The 16958-nt window shown below is 42.9% G+C and overlaps 1 protein-coding gene across 1 annotated transcript in view; it reads right to left on the bottom strand.

The window, feature by feature from the left end:
* Positions 1 to 15181: 15181 nt before the first annotated feature.
* Positions 15182 to 16958, bottom strand: part of LOC309566431 (NXPE family member 4-like) — a gene marked incomplete at its 5' end in the record, with an annotated part of 79888 nt that continues 78111 nt past the window's right edge. Inside the window, 2 exons of the mRNA XM_082271573.1 lie at positions 15182 to 15751; positions 16721 to 16939. Of these exons, the coding sequence (XP_082127699.1) occupies positions 15216 to 15751; positions 16721 to 16939 (755 nt within the window). The 3' untranslated portion in view covers positions 15182 to 15215. The remainder of the gene's footprint in view (positions 15752 to 16720; positions 16940 to 16958) is intronic.

The following is a 16958-nucleotide window of genomic DNA, read 5'->3' as shown; positions in this document are numbered from 1 at the left end:
GGCGGCTTTGATCGCCAGAAGTTCCCGGTCCCCAACATCATAATTCCTCTCTGCAGAGGAGAGCTTCCGGGAGAAGAAGGCTATCAGGTGTATCAAGTCCTTGGTTCCCTGTCTTTGGGAGATGACTGCCCCGATAGCAACTTCAGAAGTGTCAACCTCAAGGAGGTAGGGTAAGGTGGGATACGACTGACCCAACACAGGGGCTGACGTGAAAAGCTTCTTAAGGACCAAGAAGGCGGACTGGGCTTCGGGGGTCCATTGAAAGCGGGCACTCTTCTTGGTGAGCTGAGTAATAGGAGTGATAATATGAGAAAATTCCCTAATGAACCTTCTATAGAAGTTGGCAAAGCCAACGAAGTGCTGCACTCCCTTTTTGTTTGATGGAGTTGGCCAATCCAGGATGGCAGAGACCTTCTGGGGATCCATCTTTATTCCCTCTGTAGAAAAGATTAACCCCAGAAACGTGATGCTGCTCTGCTCGAAAGTCGCATTTCTCGGCCTTAACATAGAGACCATGCTGACGAAGGCAGCCAAGGACATTTCGAACATGCTCGCGGTGTTGCTCCAGGGATGTTGAGAAGATTAGGATGTCATCTAGGTAAACGATGACAAAGATGTCCAGCCAATCCCTGAAAATATCGTTCACAAAGTGTTGGAATGTAGCCGGAGCGTTGCAGAAGCCAAAAGGCATCACTAGATATTCGAAATGCCCGAACCTGGTAAGAAAAGCTGTTTTCCACTTATTGCTTCTCGGATACGGACTAAGTTGTAGGCCCCGCGGAGATCCAACTTCGTGAACAGGACAGCTTGATCTGAGTCGCTGAAAAAGCTCGGGAACCAGAGGGAGAGGGTAGCGGTTCTTAATGGTAACTTTATTCAAGTCTCTTTAATCGATACAAGGTCGAAGGGAGTGATCCTTCTTTTCTAAGAAAAAGATACCTGCCTCTGCCGGAGAGGTGGAGGGACGGATAAATCCCTCTTTCAGACTTTCGTCCACATAATCCTTTAAAACGTCCAGCTCGCATTCAGATAGCGGGTAAATTCGACCAAATGGGATCTCGGCTCCTGGGAGTAAGTCGATGGGGCAATCATATGGACGGTGAGGAGGTAAGGTCTCAGCTCCTCACTTGCTGAAAACATCCAGAAAGTCGTGATAGGCCTTGGGTACAACAAAACGTAAATTAGGCTCAGATTCAAGACAGAACAGGGTCTGGGGGGACTTGGATGGAGCGGGTAGACAGGAGTTCCTGCAGTAAGGAGACAGGAACTGGATGGCTCCTGTGATCCAGTTCATTTGCGGGTTGTGTGCCTGCAACCATGGCAATCCCAGGATAATGGGAAATAAGGGAGATGTGATGACATCCAAACTTATCAATTCCTTATGGCCTGATGAAGAGACCATCGGAAGAGGAAGGGTTTCTTGGGTCACGGGTCCAGACTTGATGTGGGAGCCATCGGCCAGGAAGATGGTGAGGTCCTGGGTCTTGGACTGGAGGTGTATGCCTTGTTGCCGCGCAAAGGAACGGTCAATGAAATAGCTGCAGGCCCCCTAGTCAATGATTGCTGTAACCTGGACGGGTCCTTCCAGAAGCTGCAAAGACACAGGAAAGGCTAAGTGGGAAGTAGAGGTAATCAATGCCACACAACTGGAGGGCGAGACTGGCAAAGACTTACGGTATTTCGCTGGGCAGGAGCACACATAATGGCCAGCTTCTCCGCAGTACAGGCAAAGATTACCCAGCTGGCGGCGACGTCTCTCCTCTGGAGACAAGGCAGGTCGTATGACCCGAAGTTGAATGGGTGCAGGTACATCGGGCATGGCTTCAATGGGAGCAGGGCTGGGAGAGATTTCCCAGCAGGAGAGAAGTGTACAGAAGGTGCTTCTCTTGGCAAAATCCAGGCTGGCCGAAACTGCTGCGGTGATCGTTCTGCCCGGCGTTCTCAGAGCCGACGGTCGATTTGAATGGCCTGGGAGATCAAATCCTCCAGTGCTTTGGGGATGCCCACCCGAGCCAATTCACCCTTCAGTGCCTCGGACAAGCCAAGTGTCGGAGCTCAGGCGACGGAAGTCCGTGACATAGTCCTCTATGGGTCTGCGCCCCTGCTGGAGAACGTGTAGCGCAGCTTCTGCGGTGGAAGATCACTGTGGATCGTCATTGAGTTAGGCCATAGCCTCAAAAAATGACAACAGAGAGTTCAAATGGGGGCTACCCTCTTCAAGGAGCCGATGAGCCCAGGACTGAGGTTCGCCTAGCAGCAACGAAATAACAAACCCCACCTTGGTGGTCTCCAGGGAGAAGGTCCGGGTTGCAAGGAAAAGTATAGCTGGCAGGCATTGCGAAACGCTTGGAATTTACCCCGATCTCCGGAAAATTTTTCAGGGGTAGGGACCCGAGGTTCCGGTGGCAGCATCACTACTGTGGGGCCGGAGGCAGGTCCTGTGGCTGTGGTAGCAGAGGAGGGAGCAAATGGCACAGGAGGATCCGCTGGGAGGGTTACAGAGTGCAACCGTCCCTCTAACTGTGTATAGCCATCCTGAAGCGACTTCACGGCTTGAGATAGGGCCGCTAGGTGTTGGCAGATCTCCTCTAACGGTGAGGCCTCTCTTGCAGGTTCCGACATGGCTGTCTTGTACTGTTAGGTTGCTGGTGGTAACCTGACGGCAGAAGAAGGCCCCAATGTTCGCTAGAGGGCGGAGCTTGGATGGGAACCCCCAAGGTAAGTGACACAGGCTAGCCTGAGGTATGGAATCTAAGTATCCACCGGTTTTCGCCAGAGCCTCTGGTGGTGAGGATGGACTTCGCTGGGTGTGAATACCAGGTCGCGGTCCTCAGGGTCGCCCTACCAAGGGTGAACCTGTCAAGATCCAAAGGCGGATTAAACAGACAAGAAAGATCCGAGAGAATGGTCAAATAAGCCGGGGTCAGGACGGGCAGCAGACAAGTGGAGTCGGGGACGAGCCAAAAGGTCAACAGGAAATCAGCAGGAAACAGGTCACAGGTTCAGGAACAACGGCAAGAGCTGTAGACAAGACAGCAAAGACACAGAGCTGCTGAGGAGTTTAAATAAGGCAGCCTGTTGCCAATTACTGCAATTAAGCCTACACTGGATTAACCCTTTGGATGGCAGACTCATGACAGCACATCAATGTGCTCAGGGAGCGTTCCTAACAGGAGGACTATGCACCTCGTCTGTTTTATCATCTCTCCTTCCTGTTCAGCCCTACCCCAGGCCATCAAAGGAAGTCTATATTAACCAGTGCACTGCAGGTCTGCTTTACTGTTCAACAGTGCTTGTTAGTTGTCTTCGTGTCTGCCGTGTGCTTGATCTATCTTTCTGTGTACCGACTTTGGCTTGTCTCTGAATATTCCTGTTTGCCTGTTACCCTGACCTTCGGCCTGTCCCTTGGTTACCCTTATCTGCCTGTTGCCCTGACCTCGGCTTACCCATCACCATTCCGTGTGTCCTGAGTGGCTGCTTCCCCTGTCTCCCTGCAGAGCGTGACCCTGGGGACCCCAGGGGCAGCGACCTGGGCCCAGCTGCAGCCAAGTCCATCCTCACCACTAGAGGCTCTGGTGAACACCTGCTGGGTCTTAGACTCCGCACCCTGGGGAATCTTGGGCTCACGTTCCAGTCCATCTGCAGCAGTCAGCTATCGGGTTCACTACCTTGCGCTGCACCCCTGCCTCCAACAGGGTGCAGTTGTCATCTGGCCACAGGTGACCCGACAGTTCTTTGCTGTCAGGTGAACTTATGTGGGCTAATTTTTGAGGCCTGTAATGGCCGGGCGACACTTACTTCTCAGAAACAAGGGGGTTTGATCTCACAATCTCCCAATAAAGTGCTCAGTAAATAAGAATGGTATACCGTGGGTGAAACGGTGTGCAATAAGCAATAAGTTGAAACAAAAGTGCACAATTGATAATAAAACTTTATTGTAAAAATATATATATACTATATGGTGCGGGTGATAAAATTAGAGTGCAATAAATTAAAATGAAAAAAATGTTCAAATAAATATTGTGTATATATTTCTTTAAATAGATAAAAATAAATATAAATGGTGAGCAAACCAAATAAATAATTATAGGAAAGGAAGAGGCTCTTTCCTAAAGGTGCTGTGTGCAGTGTCCGTAATAAACAATATTCCAGTGAATGAAAGAATATGGAAGGAAGTGGTTACACCTGTGTGGTCCACTAGGTGTCGCACTTCCAATACAACCTATTGGCATGCGATATTGTACAGGCTGATGAATCCAGGGGTCCCCTCCGTTTTTAGTGAGCAGATATATTGGCTGATGATGCTCAATCGATCTGTGTGCTCAAACAGAAGGAAATCCCAGTGAAATATTACACAAGGCGATCAAATAGAAGTAGTATAGACTCACTGTGTAGGCTGGTCAAGATCAGTGTAGTAGCCGGAAAGCTTCCGCTTTCCACGGCTCAGGCTCCGAAACCGGAAGTGACGTTAGACTCCGCCCTACGCGTTTCGTCACAGGACGTCTGCTGGAGCGGCATAGGACGTCTGCTGGAGCAGATGTCCTATGGCGAAAGGCCGCTCCAGCAGACGTCCTATGACAAAAAGCGTAGGGTGGAGTCTAACGTCAAACGTCTTGAATTTCTATTTATTGATTTTATCATACACTCCATAGCGCTGGTCATCCTTGTTTTCAATATTGACACTTACTTCTGTATCCTGTGAATGCCTAATGTACCTTCAGCTACAGAATACAACGTTCTTAGCTGTCAGGTAAACGCATGTGGGCTAATTTTTGGGGCCTGGAATGGGCGACACTTACTTATTTATCCTGTGAATGCCTAATGTACCTTCAGCCACAGAATACAACATTCTTTGCTGTCAGGTGAACGCATGTGGGCTAATTTTTGGGGCCTGGAATGGGCATCACTTACTTATGTATCCTGTGAATGCCTAATGTACCTCCAGCCAGAGAATACAACGTTCTTTGCTGTCAGATAAACGCATATGGGCTAATTTTTAGGGCCGGGAATGGGCGACACTTACTTCTGTATGCTGTGAATGCCTAATGTACCTCCAGCCACAGAAGACAACGTTCTTTGCTGTCAGGTGAACGCCTCTTGGCTAATTTTTGGGGCCTGTACTGGCCGACACTTACTTCTTTATCCTGTGAATGCCTAATTTTTCAGACTGGAATTGAAAATCAATGGGTCTGTAAATGTTCCCCAAAATTGTGGAACGGATGCGGACCCATTTTACAGATGTGGGAATGGACCCTATATGTATTTTACATGTATTTACCGTCTGCTGTCAGTTCTGACTGATTTAGAAAAAAAAAAAAAATGTTATATCAACTTTTCCAATAGCAATACAGTGTCCATGATGTGGGGCTATTTTTGCACAGCTAGTAAGTATTTTGTGGCTGTAAATATGACCTAAAGGTTTTTAAAGTTTGCCTGCCATTAAAGTCAATGGGGCCCGTCGCGAACTTGCGGTTCGCGAACATTTGAGAAAGTTTGCAAATAACATTCGCGAACCGCGCCAGCCAATGTTCGTCCATAACTAGTAAACATCCTTTGTGATTGAAATAATCAGTGACAGGTCCTCTTTATTAAGAGATCTGGGGGTCAATAAGGCCCCACATCTCTCCTTCTGTTTATTTTGCAGGTCAAGGGGTCTGGGTACTTCTGTTATAGTGGCTGGCAGTGCAAGAGGTATTTTTAAGTGTTATGATTAGGGGCAAAGAGGTACATTTGTAGGGACCAGTCATGGATACGGCTCACATTAACCACTTCTGGACCGGGCCTTTTTCTGACACTTGCTGTTTACAAGTTAAAATATTATTTTTTTGTTATAAAACTACTTAGAACCCCCAAACATTATATATATATATATATATATTTTTTTAGCAGAGACCCTAGAGAATTATGGAGATTATTGCAATATTTTTTATTTTACCGTATTTGTGCAGCGGTCTTACAAACGCAATTTTTTGGGGGGAAAAAATCATCTTTTTTTAATTAAAAAATAAGAAAACAGTAAAGTTAGCCCAATTTTTTTCTAAAATGTGAAAGATAATGTTACGCCGAGTAAATAGATACCCAAAATGTCATGCTTCAAAATTATGCACGCTCGCGGAATGGCGACAAACATTGGTACTTAAAAATCCCCATAGGCGACATTTTAAAAAGGTCTACAGGTTACCAGTTTAGAGCTACAGAGGAAGTCTAGGGCTCAAATTATTGCTCTCACTCTAACGATCACGGCCATACCTCACACGTGTGGTTTAGACACTGTTTCCATATGTGGACGCGACTTGCGTATGCTTTCACTTCTGCGCGCAAGCTAACGGGGACAGGACGCTTACATTTTTTTTTCCTATTTATTTTATTTAAAAAGAAATGTTTTGATCGCTTTTATTCCTATTACAAGGAATGTAAACATCCCTTGTAATAGAAATAAACATGACAGGACCTCTTTAATGTGAGATCTGGGGTCAAAAAGACCTCAGATCTCACATCTACACTAAAAAAGAAAAAAAAAAGTAATTTTTTTCATCTTGAAAAAATGGGCTCTTTAAATCGGTTGCTAGGAAGCGACGTATGACTTCGCTCCGGTTGTCTAAGGCTATAGAGTCAAGTGAGGGCCATCTTGCCCTCACTCAACTTCTTGGCTGAGGGGGCGGCAGACCGGATTGTTTTCCTCGCTACTGGCGGGTCCGGTAAGCAGAGAAAACGTCTGGGAAGCGGCTGGGGGGGCACCTCTCCTGCCGCCCATAAGGGAGATCCTGCTGCAAATCCGCCACTGGAACCACCCTTATGTTAAAGCAGCCTGCCCGCAGTTTAAAAAATTCCCGGGGTTATGGAAGCTATGTACGTATTTAAAGTCAAAGTACTGATGTATAACTGTGGCGGGCGGTCCGGGAGTAGTTATTTTAGCTCGTGGTACCTGCGATATTGGTTTGTCTCAGAGTCAGTGTTTCTGTGGCTGGAGGCCAAAAAAATGTGGTTTATGCATGTACTTGAAGTGCATGCCCACAAGGACCTTGGGGCCCCTTGAATACTGTCTGTGTGTTCATATGTTGATATGTTTACATTTTAACCACACCCACCGTACATTTACTGCGGCACTCTGCTGCTGCTGGGCAAAGCGACGTAGCCCTACGTCGCTCGCTCAGGAGCCCCCGCTCGTTTCCTGGGGAGCCAGCGCATGTGACCGGCGGCTCCGATGGCCACCGGCCACTCGTGATCTTCCACAGCAGAGGGAGAAAGACAGACGGCTGATGTAAACACAGCCGTCTGTCATTCTCCCTGAAGTGATCACAGAGGCTATGCGATCCTGTTATATAGGATCGCATGTCTCTGTGGTTACTTGACTAGCCACGCCCCCTGACAGTTAGAATCACACCCCCCAGGGACACATTTAACCCCATGGTCACCAGTACAGTTAACCCCTTCCCTGCCAGTGTCATGTTTACAGTAACAGTGCATATTTTTAGCACAGATTACTGTAGTAATGTCACCGGTACCCCCAAAAGTGTCTAAAATGTCAGTTAGGGGTCTGATCTGTCCTCCGCAATGTCGCAGTCCCGTAAAATAAATTGCAGATCGCCACGATTACTAGTAAAAAAAAAAAACAATAAAAATGACATAAATCTTTTCTGTAGTTAGTAAACGCAATAACTTTTGCGCAAACCAATCAGAATACACTTATTGCGATTTTTTTTACCAAGAATATGTAGAAGATAACAAATTGGCCTAGATTTTTACATTTTTTTTTTTTACATTTTTTATTGAGAATTTCATATAAAAAATTTGAAAAATATTGTTATTTTTTCTAAATTGTCGCTCTTTTTTTTGTTTATAGCGCCATTTTTTATTGAGAATTTCATATAAAAAATTTGAAAAATATTGTTATTTTTTCTAAATTGTCGCTCTTTTTTTTGTTTATAGCGCAAAAAATAAAAATCGCACAGATGATCAAATACCACGAAAAGAAAGCTCTGTTTGTGGGGAAAAAAAGAACATCAATTTCATTTGGGTACAGCGGCGCACGATTGTCCGTTAAAGTCACGCAGTGCCGAATCGCAACAATAGGGCCTGGTCATTGAGCAGCCAAATCCTCCGGGGCTAAACTGGTTAATTTGTGTCATGCCTAGTCAATTTACTATAGTGATTAGTGCAGTGGTGGTCAGGCAGTTTGGCCAAAGCATCTTTTGCACCCTAGTCATGGTTTCATTAGACAGGAATTGTGGGAAAATGTCCTACAGCAACACAGACATAAAAAAAACTGGCTTTACGTAGAGTAGGGGAAAGGCTACTCCTGGTAACTTTTTACTGCTACGAATAGAGGTAAAGACATGATTATAGAGGGAAAGATACCAGCCAGGTAGCTTGCTTTACACATTTAAAAATGCAAAAATTGTCGTTGTGCAGACTCTATAATATAATGTGTATCATTAAATCATACATACTTCATAAACTGCTATATACCATCACATACAAAGTGCATAATTATAGTGCAGATAAATATCTCTCAGAATATGTGACAGTTCATTTCCCAATGGAGATGTCACTGAAATAATCGCTTATTACCCAATTAAGTGCTTCTCATGTGAACGTATATAAACAATATGGTGTATTTTCACCTCCCTGTGAACTCTCAACTTAGTGAGTAATCAAATACGCTTTTTGACTACACAGAACCTCAGGGTGATGTTCCACCGATCCTTGTAATGCTTAGGGCGATATTCCACCAGTCCTAGCGTAGTTCCAGGTCTTTCAGGTGCGTTTGGATGTATTAGGATATTCCCTGGTAATGATCCCTTTAAGGCTCCGTCCACCTTGCAGCATTCATATATTAAGGAAAAGCAAAGTGACCTCCCAAGGTTTAGTATTTAAAATTATTATTATTATTTCAGGTACTTATATAGCGCTGTACATTTACGCAGCGCTTTACATATACATTGTACATTCACATCAGTCCCTGCCCTCAAGGAGCTTACAATCTAAGGTCCCTAACTCACATACATACATACACAGTAGGGCCAATTTTTTATACAGGATCCAATTAACCTACCAGCATGTCTTTGGAGTGTGGGAGGAAACCGGAGTACCCAGAGGAAATCCACGCAGGCACAGGGAGAACATGCAAACTCCAGGCAGGTAGTGTTGTGGTTGGGATTTGAACCAGCGACCCTCTTGCTGGTAGGTGAAAGTGCTAACCACTACACCACTGTGCCGCCCAAATCACAGTATTTAAAAAAAAAAAAAAAAAACTCTTACATTAAGTTTGATGTACTTAAATACTTGAAATACTTGGAATATGCAGATACAAGGTATCATACAGGTTTCCAACATTACTTCTGGCCTTACGCATTACGCCACAACACGTGACTTAATCAGACGACTTTGCTTTACACATTCATGCTTCAATACACTAGTCACATAGAAAGTGTGATGCAACTGAATTAAAAGTCAATTTAGTGAGCACTCAATTTTATTTTTGAGGGGAGAAATGTTAATGACAAAAGGAAGACAGATCAGCCTCAGTCACAGATGTGTTTATTGTGTGAGAGGTGTAAAGTTAACATGTCTTTAGGCAATAACAGTATGTCCAGGGCTATTTCCTTGGATCTTTGGTTCCTGAAGCACGACAAAATATTGAAAACTCATCTTCCATAATAAAAAAAACATATTTCATAGGTAAAAAATAATACAAAAGCTTTAGATTAGGGATAAACTGTCAAATTGGGCAGAACACAGGTTTGCACTAAACTTTGCAGGTTTGGGCATTAGTTCATAATCCAGATTATTAGCTCATTCAGCAGGAGCTGAATATCATATATAGTACTGTGTTTCCTGGAATTTAGGGGGCCCATACAATTTTTATTTTATCACGGATAACGGTCTGCTATGTATTTTTAGGGGGAAACCCACACCCGTTTTTTTTCTTCGGGAAATAAACTTTAAGGTTTAGCTTTAAGTACAGTTTATAGTCAAAGAGAGACATGCAAGGTTTTATGTTTACTTTCTTTCAGTATTAAAGCCCTAAACCAAAAACTGTCAACAAGCAATTCATTCTTCTTCAGCTTCTCAGTTTAGTTGCCAACCAAGCGATTATTTTGCGCTGCCCTGAGAGTTTCTATCAAGTATTTTCAGTAATTACATTTTAAGGATTGTTGAATAGTAGTAGTAGTTAGAATAGTAGAATAGTTGCTGGTGCCTCAAACCAGGAAGGATGGGACTTTATGGGCAAGTGGATGATAGTGCAAGTAAATAAGAGGTATATGCAAAATATAATGATAGTATAAATAAATAAAAATAATTTATTTACAACAATACTAATTCCATGTATTGTAACAATTATTCAGTGAACAATGTGCTTGGGGGAAGACCCAAGTGTGAGGGAAATAAAAAGTGATTCAGAAGAATCAGTGACAGTAGTGCAGTTAGTGACATTTCATAAGGATTTTTGGCTGTTTTCCAATGGATGTTGAGATGGAAAAATGTCCCCAAAAAATCCCAGATTGCTGACACGTTTCGGCTCTATCATGGGCCTTTTTCAAAGCGTTTAAGTCACTCAGTATTTAATCTATAGGAGTAATATACAGGATTATTTGAATCCTCTAAATACATCATGTAGCATCAAGTATATCAATTGTATTTCAAATTAGTAAAAATACATACACGGGTGTAGCCACTATTTCTGCGCAGAGCTCCCCTATCCGTTTCGCAATCACAGCGGGAATCGTGTACTGCATATAGCCTAGGGTGGTATTTACAAGAGGAGCACTTGTATTAGTAGTGAGAATTTTACAGTGTATCACAAGTATTAAATGAGTGTGGTATCTTCACTTACAGTTGGAAAGGCTGATGGAGTTAAGCTTCCTCCACGGTTCTGGGGATAGGTTTTTCCCCCTCTATTTCTCTTTTGGCCAGGTTCTTGGTCTATAGTATACTATAATAATGGTCCGTTTTCCTTTTGCCCCAACAGAGGCACTGACACCTTCGAAATAGTCAAGGACGTCAATCTCTTTGCGAGAAATTTACTCTTAAAAGTCAAATACAACAAGAAAACAACCATTGAAACACCACAAACGAGTTTAACAGCAGCCGAATTTAGGGCTATTAGAGACTTGAACCTTCTATTAGAAGAAGGAGCAATAGATAACTGGACAGAGGAGGATACACCTGTCGGAAGCGAAGATGATGAAGCAGAAGAAACACAAGGAGCCAAATGCCCTGCTTTCAAGAACAAATCCCATATCTTTCCCTCACTAAACGAGAACCCATCAATAGCCCTCTTTGTTAGGGAAACAACAAAAGAGCTTGAGAAACTGAAAGGGAATAACACCATGCAAAACCTCACCAAAGAACAAAAAATTGCCCTGAAAGAACTAAAGAGCAATGAATCTATCACAATCAAACCCTCTGATAAGGGGGGGAACATTGTGCTTATGGACAATGAAGACTACAAAGCTATGTGCCAGAGGATTCTGGACAATACACGATGCTACAAAAAGATAATGACCATCATGGTGGAGACCTATAAAGAAGATTTCTATAGAAAAATCGATGGAGCCCTGAATCAAGGGATGATCTCACAAACACTTTGGCAGTTTATTAGGACCAAGCACGCAAGAACCCCGACCTTCTACGCTTTACCCAAAATCCACATGGATAAAAACAACCCCCCGGGTAGGCCCATCATATCGGGGAACGGCAACCTAACGGAAAATACCAGCAAAGTCATAGATGCATACCTAAGACCTCATGTAACTAAACTACCCTCATATACTAGGGATACGGTACACCTCCTCCAGATCCTTGACGGTATTACCATACCAAATGATGCCTTCCTTATCACAATCGATGTTGAAGCCCTGTACAATAATATACCGCACAAGAAAGGAATGGAAGTCATTAAACAAACCCTAGAAGAACAAAGTGGACATGATAAAAAATTTAATGACTTTATAGTCATGATGCTGGACTACATACTGAATAACAACTTCTTTGTATTCAATGGCACATACTATTTGCAAACATGTGGTGTCGCAATGGGCACAAGCTGTGCCCCCTCTTACGCTAATACATACCTCGGAGCATGGGAGCAGGAGTTCTTAGCCAAAGAAGAAAACAGCGCCTTTGCAAACAACATCATCGTCTGGCAAAGGTTTATAGACGATATATTCATTATATGGACTGGACCAGAGAGCATGATCAAAGAATGTCTTCAAGCCATGAACAACAACACCTATAATATGTTCTTCACCCTCAACTATGACAAAGAAAAAATTCCCTTTCTGGACACATGGATCATCAAAGATAAAGACGGACTCCTTAAAACAACCCTATATCGAAAGGAAACAGCAGGAAATTCCATACTGCATGCGTCCAGCTTCCACCCCTCCCCACTCCATACAGCCAGTTTCTTAGGTTAAAAAGAAACTGTACTACCGAACAAGACTTTCAGAGGGAGGCCAATTCCCTTACTGCCAGACTTATGAGAAGGGGCTACACGAAGACGACCCTGAAAAAAGCTTTCAACAGGGTAAAAAAACAAGAGAGACACGACATTCTATTTAAAAACAAAAAGAGAGAGAAACCCAACGAACAAGAAAACCAGACCAGGATCATAATGAGATTCACGAATGACCACCCCAAAATAAAGAATATCATCTCCAAACACTGGCTGATCCTAAAGGAGGACCCCGCGATAAAACCATTTATACCAGAAAACCTCCAAATAACATTTCGGAAAGCGGGATCTATGAAACAATCGCTCACCCATAGTGAATATAAGGAAACAAGAAAGGATCCTTGCAAGCAAATGGGCACATTCCCCTGTGGAAACTGTGGGCAATGCAATGTTATACAAAAATGTGTAAACACAACACTTCCCAACGGGGAGTTCTTCAAACCCCGACATTTTGTAAACTGTCGGACAAGAGGGGTGGTCTACCTCATGAGATGCCAATGTGAATCCTACTACGTAGGAAAGACCAAACAGGAATTTTGTAAACGTGTTAACCAACACATTAACAGCATGCAATTGTGCAATTTTTATGTACCCCTTGGTAGACATGTAGCTTACCATCATAAAAATAGAATGCCTAAAGTGACATTTATAGCACTTGAAAGGATTCATATACCGTGTAGAGGGGGGGATTGGAACAAGAGACTGCTACAGATGGAAATGAGGTGGATCAGACGCCTTCGGGCCACAAAACCACCAGGACTCAATGAAAATGAGAGTTTTCGCCCATTTCTTGAGGGCTTTGCATCAGGGAAGACTGACTAACAACCCATCTTTCTATCCCCCTGCCTCAAAACAGTTCTTCAACTTCCAGTGTATCCATCAGTCCCCACATCTTTTCCTTTAAAAATTAAAAAATAATGTATAAGTTATGACAATCTGCCTATATACATCGGAGGTCATCCTCTATTATATGTCCAACATCCACATACATCAGTGCCCAGTGTCCGATTTCAGGAAAATATGATCCTGGGGCGACCCTGGACTTGCCCGGCAATCGGGACCCTTCCTTCCCAATCCACCGATACCTAGAGTGGGGTTACTAATTACTGCTGTTAAATAATACCATTATTATTGTTTTTTCATTTTTCTCCTTTTCCTTATTTTCGTACAGTATTGAAGTGCCAATATGCACAATTTACTTTGCTAAGTTTGAATATACTTGACCATGAACATATAAGTTTGTGTGTATGCACGGATACAAGCCACATTCCTGCTGACCGGCTCCTTGTTGTCCCCGCAATCACACCCAGCACGGGAAGCCCCTACGTGTCAACGTAGGGGCTGCTTGGGACCTACCAATCACCTTTGGCGAGAGGAGGGCCCCTCCTCCTGTGCTGGCGGCCAGAGAGCGTCCCTAACTACGGGCGAGCGACCTGCGCGCGCATACAATGGGCGCAGGCGCAGATACCAGTGCCACATCACGCTCCTCGGAAGTCCTCCTACGTGCAGCGCATACCGCGCATGCGCGAAGGACTTCATAAGGCCGGGGAACGAGAGTCAGTCCTCACTTCTCAAGGGTAGAGAGGAGAGGACAGACCGAACCTGCGCCAGCCGGAGAGGACAGACCGAACCTGCGCCACCACTTTCTACCAGACTTCTGCTAAAAACGTAAATTCCAATGGAACTCCAGTTTATTACCCCTAATAAACTTTGGGCACCAGAGTCACTGCACTATTTACTGTATAAGCACGATGGTTACAAGCATCTGGAATACATATCCTGGAACTTGGCACTATAGTCACAGTTTTTTATATAGCCACCATGGTACAAAATGATAAAAAACGGACCATTATTATATTATACTATAGACCAAGAACCTGGCCAAAAGAGAAAGAGAGGGGGAAAAAACCTATCCCCAGAACCATGGAGGAAGCTTAACTCCATCAGCCTTTCCAACTGTAAGTGAAGATACCACACTCATTTAATACTTGTGATACACTGTAAAATTCTCACTACTAATACAAGTACTCCTCTTGCAAATACCACCCTAGGCTATATGCAGTACACGATTCCCGCTGTGATTGCGAAACGGATAGGGGAGCTCTGCGCAGAAATAGTGGCTACACCCGTGTATGTATTTTTACTAATTTGAAATATAATTGATATACTTGATGCTACATGATGTATTTAGAGGATTCAAATAATCCTGTATATTACTCCTATAGATTAAAGACTGAGTGACTTAAACGCTTTGAAAAAGGCCCATGATAGAGCCGAAACGCGTCAGCAATCTGGGATTTTTTGGGGACATTTTTCCATCTCAACATCCATTGGAAAACAGCCAAAAATCCTTATGAAATGTCACTAACTGCACTACTGTCACTGATTCTTCTGAATCACTTTTTATTTCCCTCACACTTGGGTCTTCCCCCAAGCACATTGTTCACTGAATAATTGTTACAATACATGGAATTAGTATTGTTGTAAATAAATTATTTTTATTTATTTATACTATCATTATATTTTGCATATACCTCTTATTTACTTGCACTATCATCCACTTGCCCATAAAGTCCCATCCTTCCTGGTTTGAGGCACCAGCAACCCCCCATACTTTTACATAGGGACGGTGGCAGAACCTACCAATCTATATGTGTGCAAAAGAAAACCCCCCCCCTCGATTGTTGAATAGTAACCAGTGTTCTCTTTGATTCATTCTGCTATTTTTATGACTTCAATCAGCACCTACTCTAAACTAGCAAATATACGTTAAAAACATATATATTTGGTCTTGGACAACATTTTCTGGAGGATGAACATTATTTGTATTGTACGCTGTGGTCATGTCCCAAGCATCAACCACACCAACATGAAGATCCCTGAAGATGTCCTTCACTACAAGATACTGAATATAGCCATGGAAGTCACTGAATCTCTCGGCATCCATTGCAATCTCTCTTGTGTTCTCTGCTTTAATGATAACCTTTGTGTCTGGGCTCCGTAAGAAGAGCCGTTCCAATGCTTTGCGCACGCTAATAACTCTTTTGATGAAGAGTTGAATAGGGAAAGGTCTGAAGTGTTGGCCCAGGCAGATAATAATGACATAGTTTGGACCTCCATCCAGCTGGTCTATTTGCTCACTTACATAAAAATCATCTTTTACCAAGTAAAACTGACTTGCAACAATTGGATGACTGTGTTTTTTCCACTGTAGCTTGATGTTCCTCTGCAGATCAACTGATAACACCATTGATTCCAATCCTGTCCGATGTAGATCAAAACGTTTCAATCCTAGTTTAATAAAATACAAAAAATGTGCATTGCTTAAACTATGTTTGAAGTTCCGTGGTACTTTTGTTGTTTTAGTGTCTGTCCAAACAGGGCAACTACTGTATACTATAAGCTAAAAGTTTTAATGAATAAAACACATGCTTTTCTTTTGGATCACAATGCCTTGCATATTAAACAGTTTTGAGGGATGGCTCTGGATTAAAAGTGAATGTTCTGTTCCACCTACAGTATATGTATTTTTTATGTTGCTGTTGTATTAAACTTTAGCAGGTTACTGGTTTCGGAGGTTTCTGTTTCTGTTGGCTCCTGTGTTTTTCAAGCACTTCCATTAAAGTCTATTGGGGCAAAAATGCTTGAAACTTGTAGCTCCAAAGAAGTTCATGTACTTTTTTGAGCTACAAGCTTCAAGCGACACTATGCTTACATGTGAACACAAATGCCAACTATGGGATTTTGGATGTTGAGCATTTTGGTGCTTTGGACTGCAGAATGCTTAGATGTGAATGGGGCCTTTGTTCTTTGCAGAGACAAAGCTTAGGGAAGTCCTTGTCTTCGTATATGTTAAAGGACTGGAAAAACATCTTTTGTACTTCACTGAAGTAAAATAGTGTTGGATTCAACTTCTATGTTAAGAGTTAAGCTGCCTTTGGATGGTGCCTATTCAGCAGGTGACCATACTGTTCAGACAAATGGGGTCTTTGGAGGTCAATGCATAAAGCAGTATTTGAAACAGAACAGTAAATACCAATATTGAAGATGCTATTTTTTTCAAGAGGGTACACAAAGCAATGCTGATGTAAAAAACGAATTACAGGAACCAATCGCATTTTACATTAGTTAAGTTAGTCAGTAAAAGGTGAATTGTAATACATTTGAGTTCCTTCATTATGCAGAGTTCTGCTTTTTAAAGTCACACTTTTAAAAAATATTATTTTTGAGTAACTGCATAAAATGACAGTTTATTATTACCTTTGAATGTTTTTTCTAAATACAGATACCATTGTCGTACAGTAGAGTCACCAATGAGATGTATCATTTTGTCATTTAAACAGGTGTACATTTGTTCATGGAGTGTGAAGTTGGCGATGTGACAGAACACAGGTCTCCATTTATTCTGTAACACAAATCCACTGGGAAATGGAGGTACCATACCAATTTTGCATTGTTCTAGAGGTGGAGGAGATAATTCTGTGAAAATAGAAGCAAC

Source organism: Pelophylax lessonae (genome assembly GCF_965119305.1).
Source record: "Pelophylax lessonae genome assembly, chromosome: 11".
In the NCBI taxonomy this organism is placed as follows: Eukaryota; Metazoa; Chordata; class Amphibia; order Anura; family Ranidae; genus Pelophylax; species Pelophylax lessonae.
The sequence above is the reverse complement of the archived record's forward strand: the minus strand, read 5'-3'. Positions and strand labels throughout refer to the sequence as shown.